The sequence below is a fragment of the Melospiza georgiana genome, chromosome 21 (assembly GCF_028018845.1).
Source record: "Melospiza georgiana isolate bMelGeo1 chromosome 21, bMelGeo1.pri, whole genome shotgun sequence".
In the NCBI taxonomy this organism is placed as follows: domain Eukaryota; kingdom Metazoa; phylum Chordata; class Aves; order Passeriformes; family Passerellidae; genus Melospiza; species Melospiza georgiana.
The window spans coordinates 10,079,413-10,107,308 of record NC_080450.1 but is presented as its reverse complement, the minus strand read 5'-3'; the positions used below and the strand labels follow the sequence as shown (position 1 = coordinate 10,107,308).

General features: G+C 52.0%; 2 protein-coding genes across 2 annotated transcripts; one reads left to right on the top strand and one right to left on the bottom strand.

The window, feature by feature from the left end:
* Positions 1-4,758: 4,758 nt before the first annotated feature.
* Positions 4,759-13,704, bottom strand: USH1G (USH1 protein network component sans). The gene is made up of 2 exons (XM_058038989.1): positions 13,541-13,704; positions 4,759-6,004 (listed from the first exon to the last, which is right to left on the bottom strand). The coding sequence occupies exons 1-2, from the start codon at positions 13,702-13,704 to the stop codon at positions 4,759-4,761; spliced, it is 1,410 nt and encodes a 469-aa protein (XP_057894972.1).
* A 3,751-nt stretch (positions 13,705-17,455) lies between these two features.
* Positions 17,456-21,966, top strand: OTOP2 (otopetrin 2). Its single transcript, XM_058038986.1, has 6 exons — positions 17,456-17,849; positions 18,345-18,481; positions 19,078-19,136; positions 19,766-19,899; positions 20,349-21,238; positions 21,796-21,966. The coding sequence occupies exons 1-6, from the start codon at positions 17,456-17,458 to the stop codon at positions 21,964-21,966; spliced, it is 1,785 nt and encodes a 594-aa protein (XP_057894969.1).
* The last annotated feature ends 5,930 nt before the right edge of the window (positions 21,967-27,896 follow it).

Here is a 27,896-nt window from a genome sequence, read left to right as displayed (position 1 = left end):
ACCCAGGCCATATCAGTGCTGTATCCATCCCTGTGCTGGGCTGCCAGGGGTCACCATGCAAAGCTCACCAAATCCAGAGCATGCAGGAGGTGCTCTGCAACAATCCCCCTGCCTCTGTCCTGTAGCCATGCATTACTCAGCTGCTGGGCCAGGAAGTGAATCCCTGGTGGGATGGGCAGGAAATAGTTAAGCAAGTGGGGTGAAATGGCCCATGCTGGCCTGGCAGGTCCTAGACCCCAGAGTCACGCTCTGGTGTGGGCACCAAGGCTGTCACCAACGCTGGGCGAGCCTGGGGAAGAGGAGCACCAGGCAGGGCTGAGGAGGGCAGGATGCTCCAGCCCAAGTGAAATGCCTCCTCCTGGGCCTCTCTGCCTGTAGGAGCTGTCTGGTGTCCTGTGGTTGGTGTCCTTTCTCAGTTCCCACGTCAGCCCCACATGGCAAGGCTGAGCACACGTGCCATCCAGGTGCTGCCAGAAGCCTGGAGGAGCAGCCCCGTCCCCACGGGCCAGCAGTGGTGCCCAGCAGCCAAGCAGAAATGCTGCAAGCCCACATCTCCAACAACACCTCTGTACGAGCTCAGTCTTGCCCAAAAACCTCCCCTGATCTCTCCCCACTCCAGACCAGGGTCTGGAGCATCTGAGTGCTAATGAGTGCAAACATAACCCCCCTTGCAGCAGCTGCCTGGGGATAAAGGCAGGGCCTGGGAATCAGCATCACTTTAGTGAGCAATTGTCCTTCAGTGGAGGAGCTGGGGCTGTCCAGCTCAAGGATGCAGTGTCCAAGCCATGCCTGGACCACTGGCATGGCCCATTGGCCTTTCTCCACTCCCTACACACCACCTCCAACACTGTTAGGGACAAGGAAACACGTGTCCAAGCTAAACCCAGGTTTTGCTGGGAAGCCCCGTTCAACACAGACACAGGGTGGTTTGGGGTTTGTGGCTTGGGAGGTTACAGGACAACCATCCCCAGGATCACTGGCTCCCCGATGGGCACTTGCTGCCATGCACTGCAGGACCTGCCCTGTGTCTGCCTGCTCCGGTGCCACAGGCAGGGACAGTGTTTGCTCCTTGGCAGCAGCGGGTCGGGGAAACCTGCTGCCTGCCTGGGTTTCTGTTTGGGAGGGTATTTAAGGGTGTTCTCCAGGGTGTGCCAGCCCTGGCCTCCACCCTGCTTTCACAAGCGCCCTCTCCAAGAGGAGCTTGTTGTTCTCGGTCGTGGAGTGTAATGAGCACCGTGAGGTTCCCCCGTGGAAGCTCCGATGGGCAGAGCAGCCACAGGGCAAGCTGAGCTCTGAGAACCTGGGCACAGCCACGTTCCCATCTCATGCTCCATCATGAGCCCAGTGGGATGGTGCAACCCAGCTGGATGGGGGGCTTGGAATGCAGGAAACATCTCTTCGGCCAGGGCTTTGGATGTTGTGTCCTGCAAGGGCTGTGGCCCCACATTTTGTGGGACAAACTTGGTTGGAAACCATGGACCCAACCTTGAGACAAAGAACATGCATGAGATCCAAATGCAGGTGCTTGTTCTGGAGATTTTGGGGCCAATGACAGCCCCCCTATGTCCACAGACCACCCTCCTGATCCCACAGAGCCCATCTCAATGCCACACTGCATTAATGCCCCAGCTGTTTTGGTTTTTCCCTGTGTTACAGAGGTGACCACATTGATCTCAGGGCTTGGTGATCCCAAGTGGCATTTCTGGGCTTGGTCTTAGCTATGCAGGGACATGTCCAATGGCACTTGGGTGCTGTCACGTCACCAAACCTTTCACTGGCTCTTTGAAGGAAAGACAAGTTGGGAGAAAGGATCTCTGCCCACATCAGCTCAACATCAGCAACTGCTTGGGTGCTCCTAAGCAAAACAGCAAAAGTCAGGGAGTGTGCACACCCCAGGTGCCTAGACCTCTGAAATACCCTCCACATCCCAGTGCCTGGCCTGCTGAAGTCCAGTGGGTGCCAAGCCAATAGATCCACTTCTCCTTGTCATCTGCTGGGATAAACTGGTTGCCATTGCATGGGAGCGGCAGTGGAGTGAGCCATGGCAAATCACTCCCCTCCTGCACCCTGCACAGACCCAAAGGCACAATCCATCCCCGGGGAAACTGGGGCTGGGCACTGGTTCATGGTGGGCACTGATGCTCTGGCAGTTACCCAGAGAAGGGGCAGAGGCCTTGGATGAGGCTCACATGTGCACGAGGAACAGGGTGAATTTAGTGAAAACTGAATTCAGCTGAAAAGTGTCCCGAGGGTGCAGGTGCTGCTGGCACGGGGGATCCCAGCGGGCTCTCCCAGGCCTGGTCCCGGCAGAGGGAGCTGTGGCATCAGCCAAGCCATCGCTGTCCCTGCTGGGCACCAGCCCCGGCCTTTGGAAAGGGACCAAAGAAAACAGAGCTGGGGCCGGGGCAGTGCAGCCTTCGTGGAGAACTGACTCAGCACATCTCATTCCTTCTGCCTGTACATTGAGACAAGAGTTGTTCGGAACTTGCAATTCCACATATAAATGCACTGTTAGGTTTTTAAAAATGCTTTTAAAAGCCAAATCAGTTTACATCTGTGCAGAAAGATCTCAGAGCCTCGGTGCAGTGATGGTGTTTAGGGGATGCCAGAGCATCTCTGTGTGCAGTGTGTGAGGCTGGGACCCCACACTCTCCTGGTGGGGATTCAGCCATTGGGGAGCAGCAGGGCAGAGAAATGCCTGAGTGTTTCTAACTTGCAAAGAGTAATTTTCCTCCCCTACACCCACACCCAGGGCAAGCACAGACAGGGAGCAGCACAGCTGCTTCACACCAAACAAATCCCCATCTTCCAACCAGCATAACCACGGCCTCTGCAGTTCCAAAGGGACTAAGTGTGGTCCAAATCCCAGCCTGGCCTGGGATGAGCACACACAGGTCATTCCTTATCATTTGCATCCCTGAGATGAAGTGGATAAGCAAGGCCAGTAACGTGTGCAGCATTTTTCTGATCTGACAGTCTGCATCACAGCCTGAACAGGCACTTGGCAATACCCCATGTCACAGGCTGCTGACTCTCCCTCAGTGGAATATGTCACTGCCCATCCTGCTGCTGCACCCCAGAAACTCCTGCAACCCAGGAACCATTCATAGATCACACCTAAAATGGTGCAGTGGAGCTGGGAGTGCACTGTTCATTGGGATGGGTATGTGGAAACACCTGACACTGTGGTTCAGAGCTGTGCTTGGAGCACTGATGCATCAGGGATGCTCAGAAAAGATTCTGGGCTGCAGCTTGGTGCTGTGCTCAGTCCTGGGAGATTGCTGGATTTCAGAGACAAGATCCCTTGAACACAAACTGCTGTCACAGCTCAGTGCCCTGGAGAGATGGGACAGAAACACTGGTCTGTGAAATAACCATTTGACACTGGAAGGCAACTACCAACATGTTCGAAGCACCATCTTCATTCTTGATTTTGCCCTCAAGACAGCACAGAGCAGACTCACACACCTGTTGGGCACCAACTGGCTAAAGTCACAGCTGGCACATCTCAAACTGAGACCATGGCATCAGAACTCCCTTCCAAAAACACAGCACCAGACAGGATGATGCTTCTCACCAAAGGAGAACCAGGAGAGAGAGCAGAATTCCCAAACCGTCTGCTCCTCAAGCCCAATCCCCAAATCAACCACTTGCTCAGGGAAGAATAGATTGTAATTATTTATTTTGTGTCCCTTTGAAAATACCACGTTATCTCCTTCTGTTCATGGCTTGGTGTGGTCACACAGCCTGTGACAGCAGTGTCCCAGCCATCTGTGCAGCTCATTCCTTCCTCCAGTGAGTGGGAGACCATGGTCCCTTGAAGGTTGGCAGGTTGGAGCTGCCTGGTCCAATCTCATCCCTCCATGCCAGGAACTGCCCAGGAGCATTGCACAGACAGGGAGCAGAGGCAGGGAGCAGTCCCGTGGGACTGGTGGGGATGGCTGTAGCTTTCAGCTGCCCCAGAAAGGGAGTCTCTGGCTTGTGTTTTCTGGCAACTTAGAACTGGGTTTGTTTCTCGAGCATTTAAAAATAAAATAAAAAAAAAAAGATGCTGCTGCTATCTGCAAAGGAAAAGAGAAAAATCTATCAGGACCATGAGGATCCAAGAACAAGCTGTACTGAAAGGCTGTAAAAGCAGCACACAGATATCTGAAGGCTGGGAAGCCCAAACAAAACAGTGATTTGGGGTGTCAGTGCATGTGGCCTTCCCTTCTCCTCTCTGACAGGTACACAGTCCTTTAACCCTACAACCAACCCCTGGAGACACCATAAAACAGCAACAACTCCAACCCAGATATGCAATCTCCAGAGGCCTGAGTAAGATCTCAAGCATTTGGGGAAGGATTCCCAAAGCCACCTGGCACTGCCATCAGCCTGCTCCCACCAGGAATTGCGGTTGATTTCCTAATGTCTTCAAAAGGTGAAGAGTCAATACAAGCCTGAGCGTGGTTGAAAATCTCAGCTACATGGACTGAGAAGCATCAGACCACAAAGCAGTCTGCATTCAAATGGGTTATGAAACAAAACAAGGGCTTCACGTCCTGCCCAGTTACATTAAGGTTGTTGAGTAATGAACTAACACTATTGCCACCTCTCCAAACTCTCATCCTTTCCACACGAGCAGGAATTTGCCCACACACAGAAGTGCTGAGGTTACCTGGACTCCTACTCTTCCAAAGCAGGTTGAAAACAAGACCTTACATTATCCACATCTGCACCTGCTGAAGGGTTTAACCCCTCAGACACCCCATCTCCCACTTACAGTTCAGTGTCTACAATGACATCTGGCTTCTCCAGCGTTTGTCGTCTCCTCTGGATGGCATCCACAATCTTTTTCCTGGGGCCCAAAGGGATATTGATGCTCTTCAGGTCATGGTCTGAACACAGCATGAGGGCCTCCAAGTCAATCTTTTCCTTCTTCAGGATGGAGATGAATTCAAACATGTGCAGGGAAGCCAGAAAAGTTTCCAAGGGGCTGGTGTCCGGTTCGTCGTCATCATCTAAGCCCAGCTCCACCTCATCCCAGGGCAGCTCCTCGGCGTTCCTCTCCTGCAGGCTGTTGGCACTGCCAATGCTGTCGTTGAGACTTGGCGAGCGCTGCAGGCGGCTCCGCAGTCTGACGCCCAGGCCGTCGGCGCCGTCCTCGCCCGGCGCGGCGCCGTCCTCGCGGCCGATGCCGAAGAGCCCGCTGCTGACGTAGTTGCGCCGGAACACCATGGTGCCCAGCCCGGGGCGGTTGAACAAGGAGTCGTGTCCGGAGTCGGTGCTGACCTCGGAGTGGGCCGAGTCCATGTGCAAACCTGGGTCGCTTATGGCACGCGAGACGGTGTCTTCGTCCGTGAGGAACATGTCGCGGATGTTGCGGCGCGTCCACTCCTTCGGGCTGGCGTACGTGCCCTGCTTCACAAACATGACATCGTTGCCCAGCTGCAGGCCAGACAGAGACCGCACGCTTTTCCTGCCATCCTCGTAGATCTTGAATGTCCCGTCCACCTGCTTCTTCTTCTCTAATTTCTTTTGTATTTTCGTCTTTCCCTTGGCTGTGCCATGGATGGTGGCTTGTGAATATGGCAGGGAAGTCACCATAGACATGTGCTGGAACTTCTTGCTTAAGGTGCTGCTGGAATAGCTGGAAAAGCTCATGGTATCCGAATTATCTGACATCTCCTTTCTGTAGCGTTTCTCCATCCTTTCGTGGTGCTTCTTCTGCAGCTTGACACAGTCCTTAATCCTCCTCTCTGCATCCCGAAAGGCCTTGTCCTTCAGTTTGCTCACCAGCTTGGGGTTGAGGTTGCTCTGCTTGGCAGCAATCGAGTCCAGGTACCGCACACACTCCATGTGCCCCTTCATGGCTGCCATGTCCAGCGGGGTGTGGTAGTCATTGTCCAGGCACCAGATGTTGGCCCCAAAGGAGATGAGGAAGGAGAGGCAGTTCAGGTGGCCGTTGGCTGCTGCCAGGTGGAGGGGGGTGTTCCCCCAGATGTCACATTTGTCTGGATCACCCCTAGGCAGCAAGAAAATCAACTGTTTACCATGCAGGGATTGATGACAGACTTCACTGAGACATTCCCAGCTGTGCAGGGGCAAATTAGCACCATGAACTGCTGTCTCCTTGCTTGAAATATGAAGCTATGCACCTAAGGCTCCTGCAACGTTATTTTAAAGGGGTTCTCTGGGGGGGTGTACTACTGCCAAGGAATCATGTGGCCCACATGCAAGGCTGTGGCAATGTGACTTGGATTTAGATCTCAAGAAAAATGTGTTCCCACATCAAACCAACTTCTGAGAAAGGCAAGTCAGGTTCTGAATAGCCCAGAACTGAGACAACGGGTCTAATGCGATCTCAGACCTTAAGCTTGTTGTAAAATTTCAAATCTCAAATATCCTATTTAATTCTAGTCAGAATCTGTCTTCAGAACTTGGCTTCATTCAGCCTCTGTGGGAGGTCATGCCCAAATGCCTCTCTGTATGCCACATCCTGGGTAGGACACCTTGGGATCCCACCATGAAACATCCCTCCTCAGCAATGGTTCTGAAACCCCCCAGCTGCTCTACCTTCCCACCCAGCTGTTCCTTGGCACCTGGGGAAATCTGTGGCACAAAGAGGAATGTTGGCATGAGAGGATAAGAGTGATTTTGCTGTCATTGGCTCTGGCATTGGGGTTTTGAGGGAGATTTTGCTGTACCATGCTTGGTCTTGATAGCACAGCTGGAAGCACGCTGGTATTAGCACATCCAGAGAATCCAGTTTCAGAGAAAGTGCAGATTAGGTTTCTGCACTCCTCAGGAGCTGGACACTGCCAGTGGCATCTCCATTCACACTATGCCAGCCCCTGCCCCAGCAAGCTGCTGGCAGGACACAACCACCTGCCTGCATCTCCTGCCTCCTGTGCCAGGACAAACACAAACCTGGGATTCAAGGGAAGTCTGACATTCCTCTGTATTTGTGCTCAGGTGAAACGAGAGAGAGTTCACACCCCTGCTGGCCCAGCCCTCTCCCGAGCTGTGTGCTAATGATATGCAGCCAGCAGCAGTATCTGTCAACAGAGCGCTCTCCCTCCGTGCACATGGATATGGCAAAGCCTTTTATTAAGGCTGGGCAGCTCCACCACGCTCAGGAGCAGCTCCTCGTGGGCAGCAGGGCTCTGGCAGAGCTCTGGCTCAGCACAGCTCCTGCCTGTTCCCACACCACCCTCTCAGTGAGCTCCAGAGGAGCCCAGCACTCATCCTCCTCCACACAGACCTCAGTCCATGGTGACACCAGGAGGGCAGAAAGCAAATCATAGAGAACTGAAAGTGACCCATCAAGGATCATCAGGTCCAACTCCTTAAATGCACAGTTCAGACCTTCAGCAGAGATTACTTAACTCCTCACTGCTTTAGGGTCTGTGTTGGCAAGAGCTGGGAGCAGCAGAGCCCAGAACCCTCTCCCAAATCCCATGTGCTCTGAGCTATGGCTTGTCTGACTTCAAAGAGTCCAAAAACTTCTCCAGGGAAGGAGCAGGAGACCACAGGAGCAGAGGGACTTCTTTACCCTCCTGCTTTGCACCTTCATCACTTTATGCAAACGCCCAAACCCCAGAAACAGCCTCATCCAGCACATTCATCCCCACACAGGGACCCCACTGCCTGCTTGGAACACTGTCCAAGGGGCAGCAGAGACAGAGAGGAACTGCCCGGGCAGTGTAATGCCAAGTTTGCAATCCTTAGGCTTTAGAAAAGCAATAAAGCCTGTCCAGAGGTTAAACTGGAGATTATTTGCACCCAGAGCATGAACTTCCCAAGTTCACTCCCTGAAAGCTGCTATGAGATGCATTCAGCTTTCTCAGTGGGAGCAGGAACAGCAAACTCCATCATAAACATGTTTTCACTAAATTTACAGAAACACAGTAAGCACAACCTTGAGCTCATTGGTAAATTCAGCAAGTTAATCAATAGGTTTGAAACTCTGTAAGGCCGAAAAAACCACAAACCCTTCAGGACTTTTGAGCCACAGCCTTTGACATCTACAGAAGGAGAAAGAGGTTTCAAAGATGAGTGATGAAGAGGGGGAAGGCAGGAGATCACAGGGCTGAGGAGCCATGAAACCAAGAAAAGGAGGGAAGGGATCTGATAGTGCTCTGGCAATGCCGAGTTTCCAGGAGCAGTAATTCCCCAGCCCTTGCTTCTACCCTCGTAGTGACATGTCCAGGCTGGGAAATGCATGGGGAGGATAAATATTTGATGAATTGCAAGAGAGGAGTAAATAATTGATGAAGCTGGATTTAAAGAGCCAGTGAACCTGTTCCACATGGAACTGCTGGTGCTGGTGAGAGACTCCAGTGTGTGAAGGGCTGTTGGTTTGTTTTGTGTGCTCTGAAAGGGCACTGGTGTGCCTGGCATGGTGGGCAGGTGAGCCCGGGCACCCCAAGGGTCCCAGTGTGTCTGTGGACTCATGGTGGGGAGCAGTGGACTCACTGGAAATAGTCTTGCCCCCTAAATTAAGTGTGTGGATGCTCAATCCATCCAGTACCTTTTGGAGCCTGTTCTCAGGTCTGTCTGGTTCAGGGGGCAGAGGGCAAAGCCAGGGAGCTCTTGGGGGTTTCATATGTGAAAGTCTACTTTCCTCAGAGAGAGAGGGGAAAGAACATCAAAACCAGCTTTCCCTGGTCATTGCCACTGTCTAGAAAGAAGAGTATTAGAGCAAAATTAGATATCCCAGGCCCTCTGCCCTGTAAATGTCTGCCGCAGGCGCTAAAAATGCATCAGAAGGAAAGAAGAACGGTGACTTGCAAAGTAGGGATGTTTGATTCAACTCAGATAATAAACATGAGGCCCTCCCTCTGGCAGGTGTCTGTCTGAGCAAAACTTCACCTCCGGGGTGCTGCACATGAGGAGATGCTGACTGCAGGGTCCACTAAGTGGGAACATATTTTAATAACAGGTGTAAAGTGCAGCACTTCTCAGCTTCAAAGCGTTTTTGAGCACTTAGTCAACTCCTGTAATAATCATTATTAAAACACTGTTAATTGGGCCCCTTATGTGGACATGTGCATCTCTTGAGTCACTGTGTTTGCACCATGACATGCATGCTCACTCCCTTCCTGCTGGTTTTTCCCCTCTGCTTCTCCCATAGGATTCCAATTAGCTGGGGAATTCAGGGGCACTTACATATGCTCTTCCCTGGCCGCATGTGTGAAGTTCCTCTGATAGCAAAGGGCTGGCTCACCCTTGGCTCATGGGTGTGTGTGAGGTATCGGGCCCTCAGACCAGGAGCCAACTGGGTGCAGAGTGTCTCTGCTCCCATAAAATGGTTTTGGATAAAGGAAGCGTGAAAAAAATAATTTATGGCTTGAGAAGCAATCCCTCACTACCTTCAGCATAGTCAGTGAGGGCAATGACCCAAGCAAAGCCTAGAAAAGAGCAGAAAAGATGAGCTTTTGGGCTCAGAGCAGAGCTTTGGGTCCTGTACACCAAGTTTTCCCCAGATAGTGGTAGCCTGAGGATTCGATTGTCCTCCAGGCTCAAATCCCCAAAAATCCAGCAGAGATGCTGTAGATGAGGGTCGTGCCAGGGCTCTCTGCCTCTTGTCCCAGCAGAAAGCCAGGCTGGCAGCTCCTGTCCGGTGGCTGCTCGTGCTGGGGCAGTGGCCAGGGCCACGTCTCCTGGTTCAGCACCCCAACGTGCCCAGGGCTCACCCTCACTGCCAGCAGCCAGCTCAGGTGCCGGAAGCCACGAAGCTGCAACAGAGCCCCACCCTGCTCCTTCACCTTCCCGGCAGGTCCTCACCCTGGGAAGGTCCCCACCAACACAGCCAGGCTGCCCCGGCTCCCACGCGGCCTCCAGCCCTGTGGGTGCAGAGGGTGCACATCACGCTCACATCAGTGTCACATCACACTCACATCACCCTCACATCACCCTCACATCGCCCTCACATTACCCTCACATCACCCTCACATCGCCCTCACATCGCCCTCACATCGCCCTCACATCACCCTAATATCGCCCTCACATCGCCCTCACATCACCCTCACATCGCCCTCACATCACCCTCACATCGCCCTCACATCTCCCTCACATCACCCTCACATCACCCTCATATCACCCTCACATCCCCTTCCCGTGCCTTTGCTGCAGCCCTGCCCTGAGGGCTGCTGTGATGCCCTCGAGCAGCCTGGCTGATGTCAGGAGCCACCGTCAGCCCCAAACCATGTCTGAGCCACCTGTCCCCTCTGCCACTGACATCCCAAGTATCTGTGCCCCCTGTTTCTGTGAGATGGGAAAATGGGAACCAGCTCTGCTGAGCGAGGACCTGCAGACGCATCCTCACACCTCTGCTGTCCACTGCAAGCAAGTCCTGGCTGATCCCAGCCAAGGCCCCCAGACCTGCCTGTAACTGGAGCTGGACTGGTGCCTGCCACTGCCACAGCAGTACCTAATGAACCACACTGAAGAATTACTGTGTCTGAAAAGCTGCAATGCTAAATGCCAGCCTGCCTGCCTCTTCCCAGCCATCATGTTAATTGAGTTTGTTTTCCTCACTAGAGCCCGGCCAGGAGGAAGAAAAAGGCTTTTTGTGTGGCAAACAAGAAGGATGAGCCACTGCTGATCCCTCCATCCCAAACCCTCTCTCTGTCTGTTGCAAAGGGTGCACAGAGGCACAGACACATCACCAGCCTATTTCATTACCCCTTCCATGTGGGTTGGGGCAACAAGCTTCCCTCAAGGACCTACCAAAGGATTTCCTTCCCCCTCCTTGTTCCAGCCTGACACCACAATCTGCTGAACACATGTGGATGAGGCTCCTTCACTGATGACAGAGCCTACATGTGTCCATCAGCCTGGCACGACCATTAGAGCCATGATTTTGGCCCTCAGGAGCCCCCTCCCACAGCCCTGCTTTCTCAGGGTTCCTCTGGCCACCCTCAAAGGGCATTTCATAGCACTCAATGTCCCATCTTGTTTGGGCACTGCCCAGCACTGGCAAGGAGATTCTGGTGTTTCTTGCTGTCCCAGGACTCCCCATCATCCTGGGTGCTCTGACATCCCTGTGACACCCAGGTGGAGGCTCACCAGCCCCCTCAGGCCCTGGAGATGCCTCCCACCCCATCCCTGCATGGAGCCAGCCCAGCCCCAAAGCCTCCACTCCCCCAGATGCTGCTCCATCCCATAGTCCCACACTCCCACCTGGTAGTGCAGGGCTCTCTGAACCAAAGGAGGAATATTTTGGCAGCAGAGGCCAGAGAGCAATTCTCTGACATTTTGGGATGCTCAGGGGCCCTCCCTCTTGCCTCACAGTGGTTATAGTGCAGGTGTAATAGTAACATATATAACAAAGCATTAAGTTTCATCTCTGAACAAAGCTTAAATACTGTGGAACATCATCGTGGGCACTGGCAGAAAATTACAGGGTCTGCCCTCAGGCTCTCCTGGGTCTTGCACAATTCCACCTCTCTGGCACCCTTGCCCCCAGGCTGGGGCTTTCCTGCCTTTGGCAGACCCACAGCCAGCTCCAAGGAGCTGCCTCCATGCCAAGCACTTTACTGGTCTCTCTGTGGCCCTGGGCAAGGATCTGACACATGGAGATGAATGCACAAATGCAAACACATCCTGCAGTCCCACAGCCACACACCTTGCTCCACCATCCATCATGTAAAGGGCACTGGGCTTTTGCCAGGCTATTTTCCTTGTCAGGAACAAATGTATATTAGGTTGTTAATTAAACAGCAGCCAGGCTGCACTGGAACACGATTTGAGCCCACAAGGACCTTTTAATCCAATGTGAGTTTACAAAAGCTTCCCTTGGGCTTTGTGGAGAGGCAGAAACTGCTGGCTTAGATGGGGGTTGGCAGGGCAGGCAGTGGTGCTGCAGGGCGCCCTGTGATGGAGATGAGCAATATGAGGAGGTACAGTGACATAAAGAGATTATAAAGTCAGTCCAAAAGCCTTTGCCTCTCTGGAGGGGCATTCAACCACTGCTTGGGCCTTCCAGTTTTGACTTTTTGGCCATCAGAGTCTTTGGAACCATTTTTAACTTCAGGCTCTCATCCCCTGAGCATTCCTCCCATGCCCCTCTGGCCCTGGCTAGCCATTCCTGTCCTGACAGGAGCTCTGGACAGGTTTTTGCTGAGCACAGCCTTTCCTGGACTACACAGGGAGTCACAGAGCCCTAGCCAGGGAAGCATCACAGGGCTCTCAGCCCAGACCCCCTCAGGATGCTCCACTTGGAGCACTGTCTTGCTCTCTCCCTTCCAGACCCAGAAATAATCTTTTCCTGAACACACTTCTACTGCATCAGGACTTCTCAAAGCCACTTTGTACACAGCCTTCAGTTCAGGATCCAAAAGGAAATGATTTACAATGAAAGGACAACAATGGATGGAGGAGCTCTGCCCGTGAGCACAGCTGAGGTTCTGGATGAATGTTTTGCACAAGCAAACCAGAATATCAGGAAATGGCAAGAGCCCAGGAACAGGTGCAGTGGAGATGTGGCTGGTCAGGTACAAGAGCTCTAACACAGCCCAGGGTGGACAACAAATCCCTGAATGGCAGCTGACAGGCCCACCAAGCCCAACGTGAAGTCAAGCCCTTCCAAGGAGGTGTGATGTCCATCCAGGCTGCTGACCTCAGTACCATCCCACAATATTAGAAATACAAAAATCAAAATCAGCACCACCAATCTCTCAACACAAGGCAGAAGCCACTCCAGCTTTAAAAGAGGTGCTCAGAAGAGCTGCTGGAGCAGAAGGAAGCACCGGGCTGTGTGTTTGGGGGTTTAATAGGAACTGGAGAGTCACAGACTGCCCCAGAGGGAGCTAGGAATGGCAGGTCTTGCTTTAGCACAGACCTTGTGTGGTTCCCCCAACACCAAGGTGTAAATCCCTCCAGTCTGACAAGTCCCCTTAATCCCACTCCCACCTCTCCACATTTAGGAAGCCAGAAACTCTTAAAGATTTGGCAGCCCAGGGTGAGGTACAGAGACATAGACCAGTATGGAGCAGGCCCTGTTGGGGAGACTGGGCTTAAAGAAATCTGCTCTTGGAAAACCTGAATTTCCCAGGCTCCAAGTGTACAACAAGCTGCCCAGGGCTCGCATACTGAGACCCTGCTCTGGGTAAAACAGACAAGTGCCAGCCACTGCCAGCTGGCACTGCATACATCCCTCTGCAAGCATTCTGGGGACAGAGGGAGCAGTTATTTTCTCTACCTCCTCACTTAAAAGGCCTTTTTACACATCAGCAACACAATGTGTTTATCCTTATGGGAGCTGTAAAAGATTACAAAGCACTTGGAAAGGTGAACTCATCCCTGCCCACGGTGCTGCAAGCAGGCTGGGGGCAAGAGCACTTGGGAGGGTCAGAGGAGCTGGGAAAACACAGAGCAGTTATCAGGAGTGTTGGATTAGATTCAAAGCACCACAAACAAAGAAAAGTAACAGCAGGGAGGACAGGAGTAGGGGTCTTACAGAGAGAAGCCATAATTTTCTGGGGCACACTGACGTGCGAGCAGAGAGGGGGAAGAAGGGGGTCCCAGCTCCCCCTGGTCCCTGGCCAGCACTCACCCTCTGCTGACAATGAGGCGCAGCGCGTCCAGGTTGCCGTGGTAGGCGGCCCATAGGGTCGGGGTCATGCCATCCTCATCGGGCGAGTTCAGGTCCTTCTTGGTGGCTTCCTTCAGCAGGTCCAGGTAGCCGTCCCGGGCGGCTCGGTGGTACTGGTCATTCATGGTGCCAAGGGGTGCCCGCGCCAGCACATGGGTGCCCGGGGGGCCCGGAGCATGGGCACGGGCGTGCGGCAGGGGCAGCTGCCGGGAGGGCCTCGCACAGCTCCGCGCTCCGGGACACCTGAGAAGCGCTGGCCGGGGAGGCAGGAGCGGCTCCGAGCGCAGCCGGGCGGGCTCCACAGCGCTTCCCCTGGGTCCTAAGCATCCTCCGGCCCCGCGGCTCCTTGGAACGCGCACCAGCTCCACGGCGCATTAAAAGCTCCAATTAAGCAGCATCGCTCTGCTGGGCTCAGCACGGGTCACACAGCAGCGATTCACCGGGTTTTATGTGTCCCCGGAGCAGAGCAGGCTGTCAGACAGGCTGCTGGGTTTATCCTGCCCAATATGCCCCTGTTCCATAGCTACCCCTTCTCAAGCAAGGGGCAGCAGTAGCCAGGGGAGGAAGAGTGGGTCAGAGGAGCACAAACCCCCACGGCCTCCATTCACAGCCCTGTCAGAGCAGGGACCTGGATGGATAATCCTGCCCTGTGTGGAGTTGGCTGAGAGCAGTTTGGTGACTGATTTCAAAGTAATACCAGGGGTGTTCACAACTCAGTTTTTCCTCACTTAAAACAAAACAAAAACAAAACAAACCACAAAACAAAACAAATTTATTTATTTATTTATTTATTTATTTATATCTCTCCCTAGTGTCACTAGGAAGACAACAGCAGACCCAGTTACCATCCCTATCCCCCCAATCTACCCTGCCTATACCCACAGAATTCTGCTTCCCAAGGAACTGCACAACAAACTGTGCAACAGGAATCTGATAAACCAAGGAAACTCGTAAGGGCCGGAAACATTCCCCTTCTCATCTCTTTTCCCTCTCTGGAGACTTAAAAACCCCCAAACCCTGTGTGTAACTGGGTACTTCACTGCGATGTGCAGTGGGTGCAGTGTCTGGCCTCTGGTGTCTTTTGTGCTGACACAGAATTCCCGGCTGGTGAACCCTCGGGGAGTTGGACAGCCCCAGGCAGCGTCCCCAGCGCAGCGTTCCCGGTTCCCGGGCACCCTCTGCTGTCCGAAAGATGGAGCCAAGCCTGGGTGCTGGCCGAAGCACGAAGCTGTCCCAATACGTAACACCCAAGGGTGAATTGGTGGATTTTTGTATCCCCTGGGACATGCTGACGTGGAGGAGGAATTTCCTGCTACTCTCTTGTTCATTTTACCTGTAATGTCCTGACCCTGGGAAAGGAGATCTCCGGGGCGGGACTGTGTGTGTGTGTGTGTGTGTCACCATGGCCCTGGGACAGGCACAGGGCTTGGAGAGGGTGGACAGAGCCATGGGATGGGTGAGAAATGGGAGGAGAGTCGAAAACTGGGGAAAGGGTGTAAGACATCATCAGGGGGGCTTGGAGGGAATGAGCTGAGAGGAAGCAAATGAGAAAGGCAGCTTATTTTTGTAAGGGGAAAAAAAATGCTCCAAGACAGGAGGGTGGCCCTAAAGCAGTGCCAGGTGCACCCACGCAAGCTGCAGTGATTAATCCCTGGGTGGCTGACACAGCATCAGCCTGGGGACACCTGGAAGTGCATCAGAGCCAGAGCCTGCGGGGTTTGCTCACCTCAACAGGTTCATTTGCACCAGCTCAGCCTCCCTGGGCAAGGCCTGATGGGACGCAGTAGCCACTGAGGCTTTTGATGCTGGAATCCCTGCGGGTGAAAAGCAGCACAGTAACGTCTGCAATTCATTACCGACGTTATTTCATGATTCTTGTATTGTTACTAATTAAATTTGTTGCGTTGTACGGTGGCTGCCAGGGGGACTGGGAGCATTGCCCGAGGCAGTGAACACTCTTTCCTCTGTTGCTGGCTGGGAAGGACAAAAGAAGCGCGGTAAACGAGCGCCTTTAGCCCGAGGGGCCTCTGAACCTTTGGCCTCTGCAAAACATCACGATCAGCTGGGATTTACTTGTGGGAGGCCTGGGCTTCCCTTGGGAAAGGCTGCAGACTGAGAGGAGATCAGCCACTCACCCCAAAAGGAATCCCGTGGCTCGGCAGAGGCCAGGCAGGGCAGAGCTGGTGCAGCTGGTGGCAGCAGGGCAGGGACACAGGGGCTGTCCCTGGGCTGGGCAGGGCATCCTCAGCTCTGCTTCCCCATCACAATCCACTTTGCTGTCCTGCAGTGCGCCAAGAAGGACACAAGCGGGCAGGAACGGGACTGAGAAAACACACAGCAAATGGCCCCAGCTCTGTGCTTTCTCAGTCCCAGCAGCAGAGACATCTCCAAATGAGGCATCTCAAGGACTAAAACTTGTCCCCATCCACCCAGAACTGCCACGGGACTCCTATAGCTCCCGCACAAAACATAGCTGGGTGAAAGGGACCTCGAGCAGAAACTTCCCTTACCAGACAAAGGTTTGAATCATCCCTGCCCTGTGGTTTGTGACATGGTTACTCCTTAGAAGGAGAGGAATTAAGGTCCAGAGAAAGGTGATCCTACCCTGAAAGATCAAAGGCACTGCGTCAGCAAAGGAGACCACAAATCCCAGTCTCCAAATCCTGTCCTTCTCTAGTGCTAAACCTTCCTCGTTGATGACAGCATGGCTGGGAAAGGATTAAGTTACTGTGGCACCGAACAGGTACAAATGCAAATTTCTTCCTTTTCCTCAAGAACCTTCGAGGCATGGAGGGGACTGATTTGAATAGCACAGGGTTGGGCACAGTGTTTATTCTGCTCCAGTGAGCAGAAAGCCAAGCACAAAATCATCACCAAAGACAAGTTCATCACCTAAACCATCTCCTCTCAGGGGAGGAGACCTCATGCATGTAGGGAGATGGATTTGGTGGGGTGGCCTTGCTCTGTGGTGGCCATGACCCTGTGACCGAGCAGTCCATGCCATGCTTAGCGGTGTTGTCAACTCTTGCTCTTGCTAGGTAAATAACCCTTATCTCCTCATCTCTTTCCAGCTTCCCCAAAATCAGCTATTGCACAAAATGGATCACATGAGTTTCTCTGAGAAGCCCACAAAGCCCTGCTGTCAGCTCCAGATATGGTATAAATCACAGAGACGTCCCAACAGGTATAAATTCTTCAACTGACCAAGCTGCAGCAACAGGGAAACTTCTCAGCCTGGCAGGAGCAGAGATTTGGATCCCAGGCAGCAAAACAGGTTGGTGGAATGGCTTTGTTTGAATGGTTAATTCACTTTATTTCAGGCTTTTCACTGAGAATGAATGAAATGCCAAACTTGGCACAGGCAAGGGGGCTTTAGAGGGCGTGACAACTCAAGTATTTCACACCCTTCCTGCAGGAACTGCTACAAATTATGATGTGATAGTCCAAAGATTTTCGGGGGTTTCTTACCTTTTGGAGGCCTGTTCTTCAGCAAGGAAGTGTAACAATTTCTCTGAATATTTAGTGTGTGACATTTAGAATTTAAACCACACTGGCTGTTTGCCCCAGGGTATTTGATCCTGTGAGTGCTTTTTGGTGCTTTTCCAATTCTCACATCAATAAACACGTAAATGTGGTGTGACACGTCATTAAACCGACCTGGGATCTTCCCGAGCAAGAGCATCTGAAGTAAAGAAGTCGTCAGGGAACCAGGAAAGGGAAAGTTTAAAAATCAGCTCACCCTTCTTCTTGCACTCCCTGTCTCTGCAATACATCCTGTGCTGCTCATCACGTGTGCTGGGCTGTTCCAAATGCACCTCTCACTCACGGGCCTCTCTTCTTAACAGCTCTGACCTGAGGCAGAGCCTTGGCTGAGCCATGACCGAGGAGCCCGGGCAGAAGGACAGCGAGCTCGGACACCTCCCCTGCAGCATGGGCTGCGGGCACAAGGACGACAAAGCCGGCCTGGCTTCGAGCCAGAGTGCCTTCAGCCACCAGCCGCCCTCCACTCCTGCCTCCAAGGAAGTGTGGAAGAAGGGTGGCCGCATGTTCTCCATCCTGCTGGCCGTGCACCTGGCCCTGCTGGCCTGCACGCTGGTGAGCAGCGGCGCTTTCGAGAAGATCGCCGTGCACGACTACGACGTCTTCTTCCTGCTGACAGTCATGATGCTGATTGTCATCATCTGGATCATCTTCTACCTCGCCGGCACCTCCCGGTGCCCCGGTGCCATCCTGGGCAAGGACTCCCACGCCGGGCCCATCTGGCTGAGAGGTAGGTGCTGGGGCTGGAGGGGAGATACAAATTCCAGACCCTAAATCCTGCCCTTCTCTGGTGCTAGAGATGGACAGCTCATGGGAGCATCTGTTATTACAAGGGAAGCAGCAAAGATCTGGGCACAGCCTCTTCCTGCTGATGGACTGGGACATGGCACCGTGCCCTGCCTCAGGTCAGCTCCTGGTCCTTGCACTGGATTCACTGCCAGGTCTCCCTGAATCCACAAAGGCTCTTGGCAACTTACACCAGGATCTCTTCTGCTGCTTTTGCAAGAGCTGTTAGCCCCAGCATACCAGGCTGATTGAAAATCAGTTCCAGCTAAAATTATTGTATGATTTTGTTGCTGCCAAGATAATTTGGGTGCTGGGAGAGGAAAAACATCAGTAGAAGCAAAGCCTCTTCATGACAACATTTCCTCTTCTTCCTCTCATCCATTGCATTAGCCCATGTGCACACATCTGTCCAACCACAGACAATTTTGTTCCCCAACAGGAGGCCTGATCCTATTTGCCATTTTCAGCCTTGTCATGGATGTGTTCAAAATAGGATATTACTCGAGCTTCTACAGCTGCCTGTCTGCAATCAAAATCATCTACCCCATTGTGCAGGCAATATTTGTGGTGGTCCAGGTGAGATGGTTGTGCTCTGTCTTGGGGAGCAGTAGAGAGACACAGGCACCAGTGGAAGGAGCTCTGATCTCTTGGATTTAGTTCAGCTGCCCCCACAGCAAATGCAAGGCCTTAACTCAGCCCCCACCCAGCCCACATCTTCTCCCTCCAACAGCTTCCATCTATGGCAACTCAACTCACTCTATGGCAGTGATTTAAACTTGTTGGCATTTTTGTCACAAACTCTGAAAAGCCCCCAGCCAGCCAGGCCTCCTTGCCTATGAAGAACAGAGGGGGAGAAGGGCAATCAAGGCAGGGGCTACCTTGCAGTTTGAGGGGCCACACAGAGGACCCCCTGCTCTGGGACAATGCCAAGGAGGGAAGAGATCAGAGAGGGACAATTTAGACAGAACAAGGATTGGCCATGCGCAGAGCAATGGCAGTGGGAGCAAAGAACCTCCAGCAGAGGGCCAGCATCATGAACTATGAGGCTGAGCCCAGATGGACCCAAGCAAAAGAGGCTCCAGTTTGCTCTCTGCTCTGCTCTCCCTCCTTCAGAGGGGTCCTTTGCTTTCTTGTTTTGCTGGGAGTAACAACTCCTTTTCTCTTCCCTGCAGACATATTTCCTGTGGGTCTCTGCCAAAGACTGCATCCACGTGCACCTGAACGTTACCAGGTGAGCACAGCTGCTCTTGAACCCCAGTGGCCCAGCAGACCTGGGCGTTCTGTACTCTCCCATACAGCTAATGTGTAACCAGGGGATAATCCCTTAATGCTGCCCAAAACGAAACCTGCTCAATCTCCAGCTAAACTTAGATCCCGGCTCAAGCAGCTGTGGTTAATGACCTGTAGATATATCAGGGTTGGGATTCAATTAAAAAATACAAGCATTACTCAAAGCAGATAGTATTAAATAAATAATTATCATTAAATAATGATTCATAGTTGATTTTTTCTTCCCTGGGGAAGATAACTATGCAGTGGGCAAGACTCAGGCTAAAATGAGATCTTGTCCACTTTTGCAAGACTGGATCTGCTGGAGACCAGTTCAGATATTTTAATTTATTCACTATTGAGAAACTCTTTCAAAAGCAACAATGGGAATCAAGCCTTGCTAATTCTCATGAGCATGGACAAAAAAAACCAGGAAGAGAGTGAGGGCAGCAAAGAAAGGATCAAGATTTCTAGCCTGGGCCATTGGAGTCCTCACACCACTTCAGGCAGATGCCACAGTCCCAAATCATGGATGGGAGAAACATGGGCTAGAGCCACTGCTTTAATGTCACAAACCTTCTCCTCCTGCAGATGTGGCTTGATGCTGACGCTGACTACAAACCTGGCTGTGTGGATGTCAGCAGTGACAGATGAGTCTGTCCACAAGGCACATTCAAAGCTGAAGAAAAACATGACAGAGGAAATCTTCAGGTGGCTCCTGAAAGGTAATCTGCCTCTTTGCGAAGCCATCTGGTCCAGGGAGAGATCCCACCAGGTAGAAATTGTTCCCTAGCAAGTCAGATTTTATCCCTTTTCAGAAGGTCTGTTTAGAGCTGGAGGTACCTTTGTCAGGGCTGGTTTGTTAAAAGCCAAGTATGGATGTTCATTTCCTAACCTCTGTCAGACAGGAGTCAGAGAGGTGGAAGACTCTGTACAAATGGGATGGGGTTGAAGAAGGGAAGGAAAAAGAAAGATTTAACCTAACAGTTAACGTTTTAAGAAAGAACCTGGGCACAAGAAAGCTGAGGGTGAAGTGTCCTTGTTTTTAAAGTGGTCACATATTCTTTTGTTCTTTGTTTTGATTTTCACTGACCCCAAACATCCAGTTCTTCAGGGAGAAATCTTGTTCCTTGTTTTAATACCATGGCACCTTTCTGGTTTTCTCTTGTTTCAGTGGGAATGAGAAGCAGCTCAGTTGAAGAATGCAATTGCAACAGCCAAATCTGCCAGATCTTCAAAAATGGCTACTTTTGGCTGTACCCTTTTAACATTGAGTACAGTCTCTTTGCCTCTGCCATGGTCTATGTCATGTGGAAGAACGTTGGACGCTTCATAGACCACCACTCCCACCACATTCAGCGCCTGAAGTTCAGGCTCTTCCGAAGGACCTTCTTTGTAGGCATCATGTTGGGCCTCATCATCCTCGTGAGTGGTTTGGGAGTCCTCATCCTGTACGAGGTGCAGGTAAATTCCAGCACTGAATCCAGCAAGAAGAGCCAAGCACTCACCATGTACTACATCTTCAACATTGTTTGTCTGAGCCTGATGTCTCTTGTCTGCATCGGTGGCTCCGTCATCTACCGCTTTGACAAGAGGGACATGGACCGGCACAAGAACCCCACCAGGACCCTGGACGTGGCCCTGCTAATGGGGGCAGCCTTGGGGCAATATGCCATTTCCTACTACTCCATTGTGGCCATCGTGGCCAGCACGCCAAGGGACACTATCAGCGCACTCAACCTCACCTACGCCCTCCTCATGATCGCCCAGCACACCTTCCAGAACGTCTTCATCATCGAGGGCCTCCACCGGCAGCCCCCCAAGGAGGACTGCAAGCACGAGTCTCACCAGAAGGACCTCTACGGGCTCACCTTTGTGAACATCAACGCCGTGTCCCTGCGGGTGCCCGACACTGGCACCACCTTGGCCGCCAGTGCGGCGCCTGGCACGGAAGCCATGCACACTTCTGACCTCGTCAGGTCCCTCACTGCCCCCAAGAAGATGAACTGGAGGAGGAAGTTCTTGAGGGAGATCTCCATGTTCCTGCTGCTGAGCAATATCATAGTGAGTACATGCAGGGAGAAGAGTTTGTGGGGAAGGAGAGGGCTACAAGCACAAGGGAGAAGGGTCTGTGAAGGAAAAGGTGTGGCCTATGGAAAAGCAGTTTTTTCTGTGCCTCTGCTGTACAGAAAGTACATTAGTTATATTTATAAATGCAGAATTCTGATTCCCTTGTCCCCTAAAAAAACAAAGTGACTGCCCTGAAATTAAGACATTTCAGGCTAGATCAACAGATCTGTCACTTACCACCAGAATATCAGACACAGGAGGTGGATGCAAGAGAAAAATCAGTTTCAGTGTTTTTATTGTGCATAAGTGGATGTGTGGGATAGATGACGTCAATAAATTACATTAAACCATTCCCTTCACCCCCCAAAGAAGGGATGTAAAGTGACAAATATCTGGGGTGAAGTCTGGGTTTTCTTGAGACATGGCAGCACATCTCTTCTCGAAACCCATGGCCTAGGAGGTTGCTCCTTTCTTGGGAAGCTGTGACTGCAGGCCCCTGATGCAGCACACACCTTTCTCACACAGTACTGTTCTCCCATTTCCTCCCACAGCTCTGGATCATGCCAGCGTTCGGTGCCCGGCCCCAGTTTGACAATGACACAGAACTGAACTTCTATGGCGATTCCATGTGGCCGGCCATCGTGGACATTTGCCTGCCCTTTGGCATCTTCTACCGAATGCACGCCGTGGCCAGCTTGCTGGAGGTCTACATCATGTCCTAAAGAGCTCCCTTGCAAGGAAGATGAGATCCTCCTCAAGCAATCCACCTTCTTCCTACCCTAGGGCTGGGAGCTGCCCAGATGTCCCCAGGGGTCTCCAACACTGCCTGAATCGTGTCCCCTTGCAGTGTTGGGGCATTTATGAACTGTCAGTGAAGATGATCCAAACATAGTCCAGATTTTATTTTTGCTACTTGTGTGTGGATGTGCCTGTGTGTGTCTGAAGTTCTTAATGCTTAAAAGAGAACAGATTTTAAAAAAAAGGAAGTTATCTAGGGTGGGATCATGGTGATTACCCTTGGTTCACACAGAGACTCACCTTCCTTGTAAAGCCTGTTCACTCCATGCCACTGATGGACTCTCCAGAGTGTTCTCAGCACCCTCGGGCAGTCAGAGCCTCCCTGCACACAGAGAGCTGGAGAGTGCAAGGGCTGACAAAGGCCTGGAAGGACAGAAAGGGAAACCGCTTCACCTCCTCGTATGGCCAGTCGGAAATCACTCCCCTGCAGAGATGTGAAAAACAAACTGGTGACCACCAAAGGCTTTGGGAAACATTTTAATCTTTCCTCTCTGTATTGCCCATGTGTATGGGCCCTCTCAACACTGCTCTGTGCCAGCCCGTGCCTTCCTCTCCAGGAAGCTTCACTGCAGCCTCCTCTTCCCAAGGAGGGAGAGCTGTGCCTGTGGTCCTGGGCTAGCCCTGATATGGGATTGCTCTAGCACACTTTCTTCTCAGCTCTCCTGAATCAGGGCTCAAGAATCATAAAGATGATGTGGGCAATACAGTCTGGGGGAGAATAAAGAGATTTTTCTTTTTTCTTTTTTCTTTTTCTTTTTTCTTTTTTCTTTTTTTAAATACATAATGATTTTTTTTAAAAATATATGAACATTTTTGTATGCAAAGTTATTTATTGATTTTCACCGTAACTGAACTCCTGAAGGGACACTATGACGCAGAAATCAATGCAATGCTGTGGCCAGTTTGATCTCCAGCACCTTGAAGGGATTGCTGGCGCTGGATCCTCAAGCCTGTGTGTGCTTTGAGGCTTAGAGTACAGCCCTGCACCCAGACCCTGTGGCCCTGGCTCAGGTTTCTGGGTGCCTGCAGCTCTCCACGAACCACTGAATGATTGAGGGGGCTTTCAGAGCACGAGTCCTGGGCTGTAGGAGTAGAAATAGGCCTCTCTGCTGTACCCAGCATCCAGGCAGAGCCTCAGAAAGCCCTCTCTGCCAGGACAGGAGGGTGCATGTCAAACTGGCACAGCTGAGCTCTGTTTGCATCCTGAGAAATCAGGGTTTAACCATTCTAATAAAGGCTTTATTGTTCCATCAGGGTTTATCGTTCCAATAAAAAACACTGCAGAGGTGGCAGAAACCATCAAGCCTTTTCCCATGGACGTTTGCACATCCACCAAAGAAAAAATAATAAATGGAAGTCACGGGACTTGAAATGGAGTGATGCAATTTTCCATCCTACAGACCAGGCTGACGTGTTTCCAGCCACCTTCCCCTCCAAGTGCAGATCACCAAACCAGCAAGGACCAGTGCCTCTGGCTGGTGTGACACCAGTGTTCCTGTCTGCCAGCAGCCTTCCTCTGAACTGGGTAGGACATGGGGCAAAGCCCAACCTCCCCTGCCCTCAGAGGGCTGCGCTGATCCAGCATCTCCACTTGGGTCACTTCTTTCCCTCACCAGCCTGGGCGTCTCCCCAAGCCCAACTGACCCCCCAAAGGCCTGGTTCTATTTTTACTGTTGATCTGGTAAAGATAAAATCTTCCTCTAGAAACCTTACCTTTCCTAAAACAAAAGCCTCATTATTCTGTGGCTCCTGCAGTTGAAATTAAGTCAGAGAAGAGACGCAAACAGTGCAGACGTCAGTCCTTCTTACGGCTCCACACATTGTTTGAACCCAAGCTGCTGAGCACACACAGGGGCAGAAAACACTTTTAATCACCCAGTCTGTTCCCAGGGGGCACACCAGGATTCCTCCTACGTGCTCTTGCTGGGTCCTGCTCCCAGGTTCCCAGGAATGGGTGCCCTGGGTCAAGCAGGGCACACTTTGAACTGTTCTTTTCTTCTGGGCAGCTGCTGTAGGGGCACTTCTGGGGCCAAATAGATTCAGGATGGATGTGAGGAGAATCCCCCAACAACTCAAGCAGCTCTGATAGAGGCAGTAATCCCAAATCAACTTCTCCAGGGTGGTGGGTCAGCTGGAACCACAACATTCAACCACAGTCCTGTTGGGATAAACCAAAACACTCTGGGGATGGTAGAGGCTCCAGAAGGATCCCTGGCTAACCTGAGGTGTCTCCAGGCTGCAAGCACAGGGATGACAGGGGCTTTCAACCAAGGGCTGAATTCTTCTTCTGCCCTCCAGCCACAAACATGTACCTTGGGAAAAGCAGTAGATTGGGAAAGAGCTAGTGAACCCCAGCTATATACCAAAAAAAGGGGTATATAAATATAGGGGGGTACATATATAGCCAGAGGGAAAGTGAGCACAAATGCAAAGAAGAAAAAAAAGAAGAGGCCTAAAAATCTAAACCCTAAGAAAACTCTGCTGTAAACCCTCTTGTGTGCTCAAGGATACCAGAAGGTGTCAGCTCACAGTCAGTTACTGTGCAAAGGGGTGTGCTCCAGGGCTGATGGAGAATCATCCAAATGTTCTGGGCGATTCCTTGGCACATTCAGTCTCCCAGGTGTGTCACCCAAACCCAGGCACAGCCCTGGAGCAGGCACTGCCACATCCTAAGTGCACAAATCCATGCCTTTCCTTGGAGCTGCTCTCTGGCAGGTGACACAGCAGGTGACACTGCTGCTGGCTGCTGCATCAGTGCCCCTTTCCCCTCAGAGCTGGGACACAGCTCCTCACAGCCCACTCAAAGAGCAGGATGCATCTTCTTGAGGGAGGGTTTGGTGGAAGGGGAGGACAACACAAACACAGTACCCAAGTTATGGAAGGGATCACGCCTGGCCCTTTGTACACACATCCTCATGTCAGATCCCTGCAGAAAAGCACTGCTGGTAGCTCCATCTTCCTGCCTGCAAGGAGGGAAACTGAGGCACGGGAGCTGGCTGAGCAGAGAGCCTGTCAGAGCAGAGAATGAGGCTGGGCCCCAAGGCCACCAGCAGCATTTTGCTAACTGCTCGTGCCAGAGCATCCTTAGGCAGCAGGGATTCCATTCCCATCAAGGGGTGGGGAGCCAGGACAGAGATGTGCCTCAGGGTGACTGTTTAAATGGCAGTCACTGCAAGTGAAGAGCTACAGGAAAGCAATGGACTGCCATGGGGTGCACTAGGTCCTCACAGGGGCTTCCAGATTCGCCCACTCTGGTATAAAATCCATTTTGGCCTCCCAGGGATTTGAGCACCTGCTGTGCTGCAGAGGTTTGGTGGAACCCCAAACCCCACAAATAAAAATTACTCCCCATGGGCTGGCAGGGTTTAGAGCTCAGCACTGCTTGAGCTCGGCTGCTCCAGTCCCAAGACCTGAGACACCATGTGGGAGTCAAAAAGGTCTCAATTCAGACCCTGGCCTGAGGGACCCTTGCCAGAGCCAGCAAGGGCGAGTAGCAAGAGAGGCAAGAGAGGAAGAGCAGGAGATCAGAAATCATTGCTCAGAAAAGATCAGGGAAGGCATAGCCAGGGTCAGGCCTGAGGCATCATCCCACCCCACCTGGGTTTTGCATCCTCTCCTCTGCTTCTTAATCATCTGTTATTTGAGGGCGAGATTTGTTTTATTAGGGAAAAAAATCCAAAACAAAACACTATTTATCTAGGTGGTTCGCTCTGAGGTGTGTCCGAGACGGGAGGAATCCGAGTTAATTATTATCTGTCAGTGCAGTAGATGGAAAGTGGATGGATTGAGAAGGTCACAAGGCTGGAGATGAGGGATGGGATTGCAGCACTGGGTGCCTGTGAGCAGGATTGGCTCCAGCAGTGTGCTGAGGGCCAAGTCAGGAGGTGGCGGCAGAGGAGGCATTTCCCAGTGATCCTTAGCAGTGAGGAGGAACTCAGTGCAGGCAGGAGGTCAAAAGGACCTGGACCAAGAGGCAGCAGGGAAGATAGAGACACACTCACAAGGGGAGCCAGGCCATACCCCCAGAACCCATGGAGGGGATGGAGGGGCAGAGCTGGGCAGTGCAGCACAGCTCACCCTCACCCTCACCCCCGCTGGACGGAGCTGCTCTTTGCAGTGACCCCAGAAGCCTCTCACTCCCAGCCCCAAGGAGACGTCACGGCCGTGGTTATCAGTGCCAGAGGAAGGGCGTGGGCCGGCCGGGGAGATGTGAGGAGCCCCGCGTTCCTCAGGTGGCCTTTGGGCAAACACAGTGCCTGGGCACGGAGCTCCTTCCTCCCAGGCCCTGTTTACTGACCTGCTGGGCCTGGCCTGGCTGTTATCACTGCTGAGTGCACAGATAGCACCATTAATAAGCACACTGCTGATAGCAGGGGGGCAAACACTGCTCCAAACGTTTACCAGCTTTCTCCCAGCCTGTGAGTAGAGGCAGCTTCTCCAGGGCAGTGATTCCTGTGATCGATCCAGTGACTTGGACTCACCTTCTCCTTCCCAGCACGCTTGCTTACTTAATGATTTAGTTAAACTTGTGTCAATACATTCCAGTAAAATAGCTGCTCTTCTTTGAATTAAGGACCAAATAAGGAGGATAAACCCATCTCCCAGAGCTTTAAAACTCCTCTGGGTTCAATTTCAGCTCCAAAGCCAAGATAGGGCAAGTCAGGCTAGGAAGGATGCCTCATCTTTGCAACACAGATACCCAGTCCCATTGACAAAACTACTGAATCACAGCAGGCACCAGCATTTTATTTCAGACCAATCTTTGAAGGAAAAACCTCCAGTTTCAGCCAGACTTTAGGATACATTCGGACTCATGGCCTCCATTTCCTACTTCTGTATGATTACCCCAATTTAGGATCATAGCACTGAAAAAGATTAGATTTGTTAATGACTTGCACAGAAATAGTTGGCTTTGGCCAACAGAGGCCACCAAATGGCTCTTGGGATATCCCAGTTTCCTGCTGATCTCTGGAACAGATTCTGGAAAAGAGCCAGGCCCCTGAAAGAGCTCAATTGCACTCAGGGGATCTCAAAACATGAAAGCAAGGACATCCAAGTAGGCCATGCAGACAGGCTGGAGATGCTGATGCTTTGGGGGAAGGCAGAACAAATCCAACTATGGGTATTCAAGAACACTTGCCCAGACTGGAGCACCTGGGCTCCTCCACAGCAGTGCAAGGGCTTGGTCAGACATTAAACATGACCTTTTGCAGGCAGACATCAAACAATGGCTGCACCAGCACACACCGGGTGTTCTCACCCAGCAGAAATGGGGCCCTTTCAGCCTTGTTTTCCACCCCTTTCGTCACATCCCCACACACGATAACCTGTGCTCCCCCAACCACTCCCACCCCTAATCAGTTTCTTGGGAATTATTTCATGGCTCTGAACTCCCAGCTCATGTGTTTGCCAGCTGTAAGGACCTCAGGGCTTGGGGGTTCATCCTGGGACACACAATTAAGTCCTCTCCTGCCAAGGAGAGGTCCATCCTCTCTTGATGGACCTTCTAAATTCACCAGCTCAGAAATGCTGAATCCCTCCTGCCAGCCACAAAACCTGGGGCATCAGCTCACCACAGAGTCCCAAGTGAGAATCAGTTTGTCCTGCAAAAAGAGAGGGATCAAGAACAGCACAGGTTGGACCTAAAGCATCCCTGACCACACTTGCCCAAGACTGTGGTCTCACTCTGAAATCAGCATTAGAAGGTTGTAGTTATCACCCTCAAAAGCAGCACCTTTCTGCCAAAAAGGCATCAAACTGGCGTCATTCCTGCACCAGTGCAGGGGTGGACTGCGAGCTTTACCTTTTGGGTAAGATGTGTGCCCTGGATAAAAGCAAAAAGAAATTGTACACG

Excerpts from the sequence above, each read along its gene's own strand:
- OTOP2 (XM_058038986.1), top strand. The coding sequence starts at position 17,456 with ATGACCGAGGAGCCCGGGCAGAAGGACAGCGAGCTCGGACACCTCCCC. Across the intron at positions 19,900-20,348 it reads CTTCAGGTGGCTCCTGAAAG|TGGGAATGAGAAGCAGCTCA; the intron begins GTAATCTGCCTC and ends CTCTTGTTTCAG. Across the intron at positions 21,239-21,795 it reads TGCTGCTGAGCAATATCATA|CTCTGGATCATGCCAGCGTT; the intron begins GTGAGTACATGC and ends TTCCTCCCACAG.
- USH1G (XM_058038989.1), bottom strand. The coding sequence starts at position 13,704 with ATGAATGACCAGTACCACCGAGCCGCCCGGGACGGCTACCTGGACCTG. Across the intron at positions 6,005-13,540 it reads CGCCTCATTGTCAGCAGAGG|GGGTGATCCAGACAAATGTG; the intron begins GTGAGTGCTGGC and ends CTTGCTGCCTAG.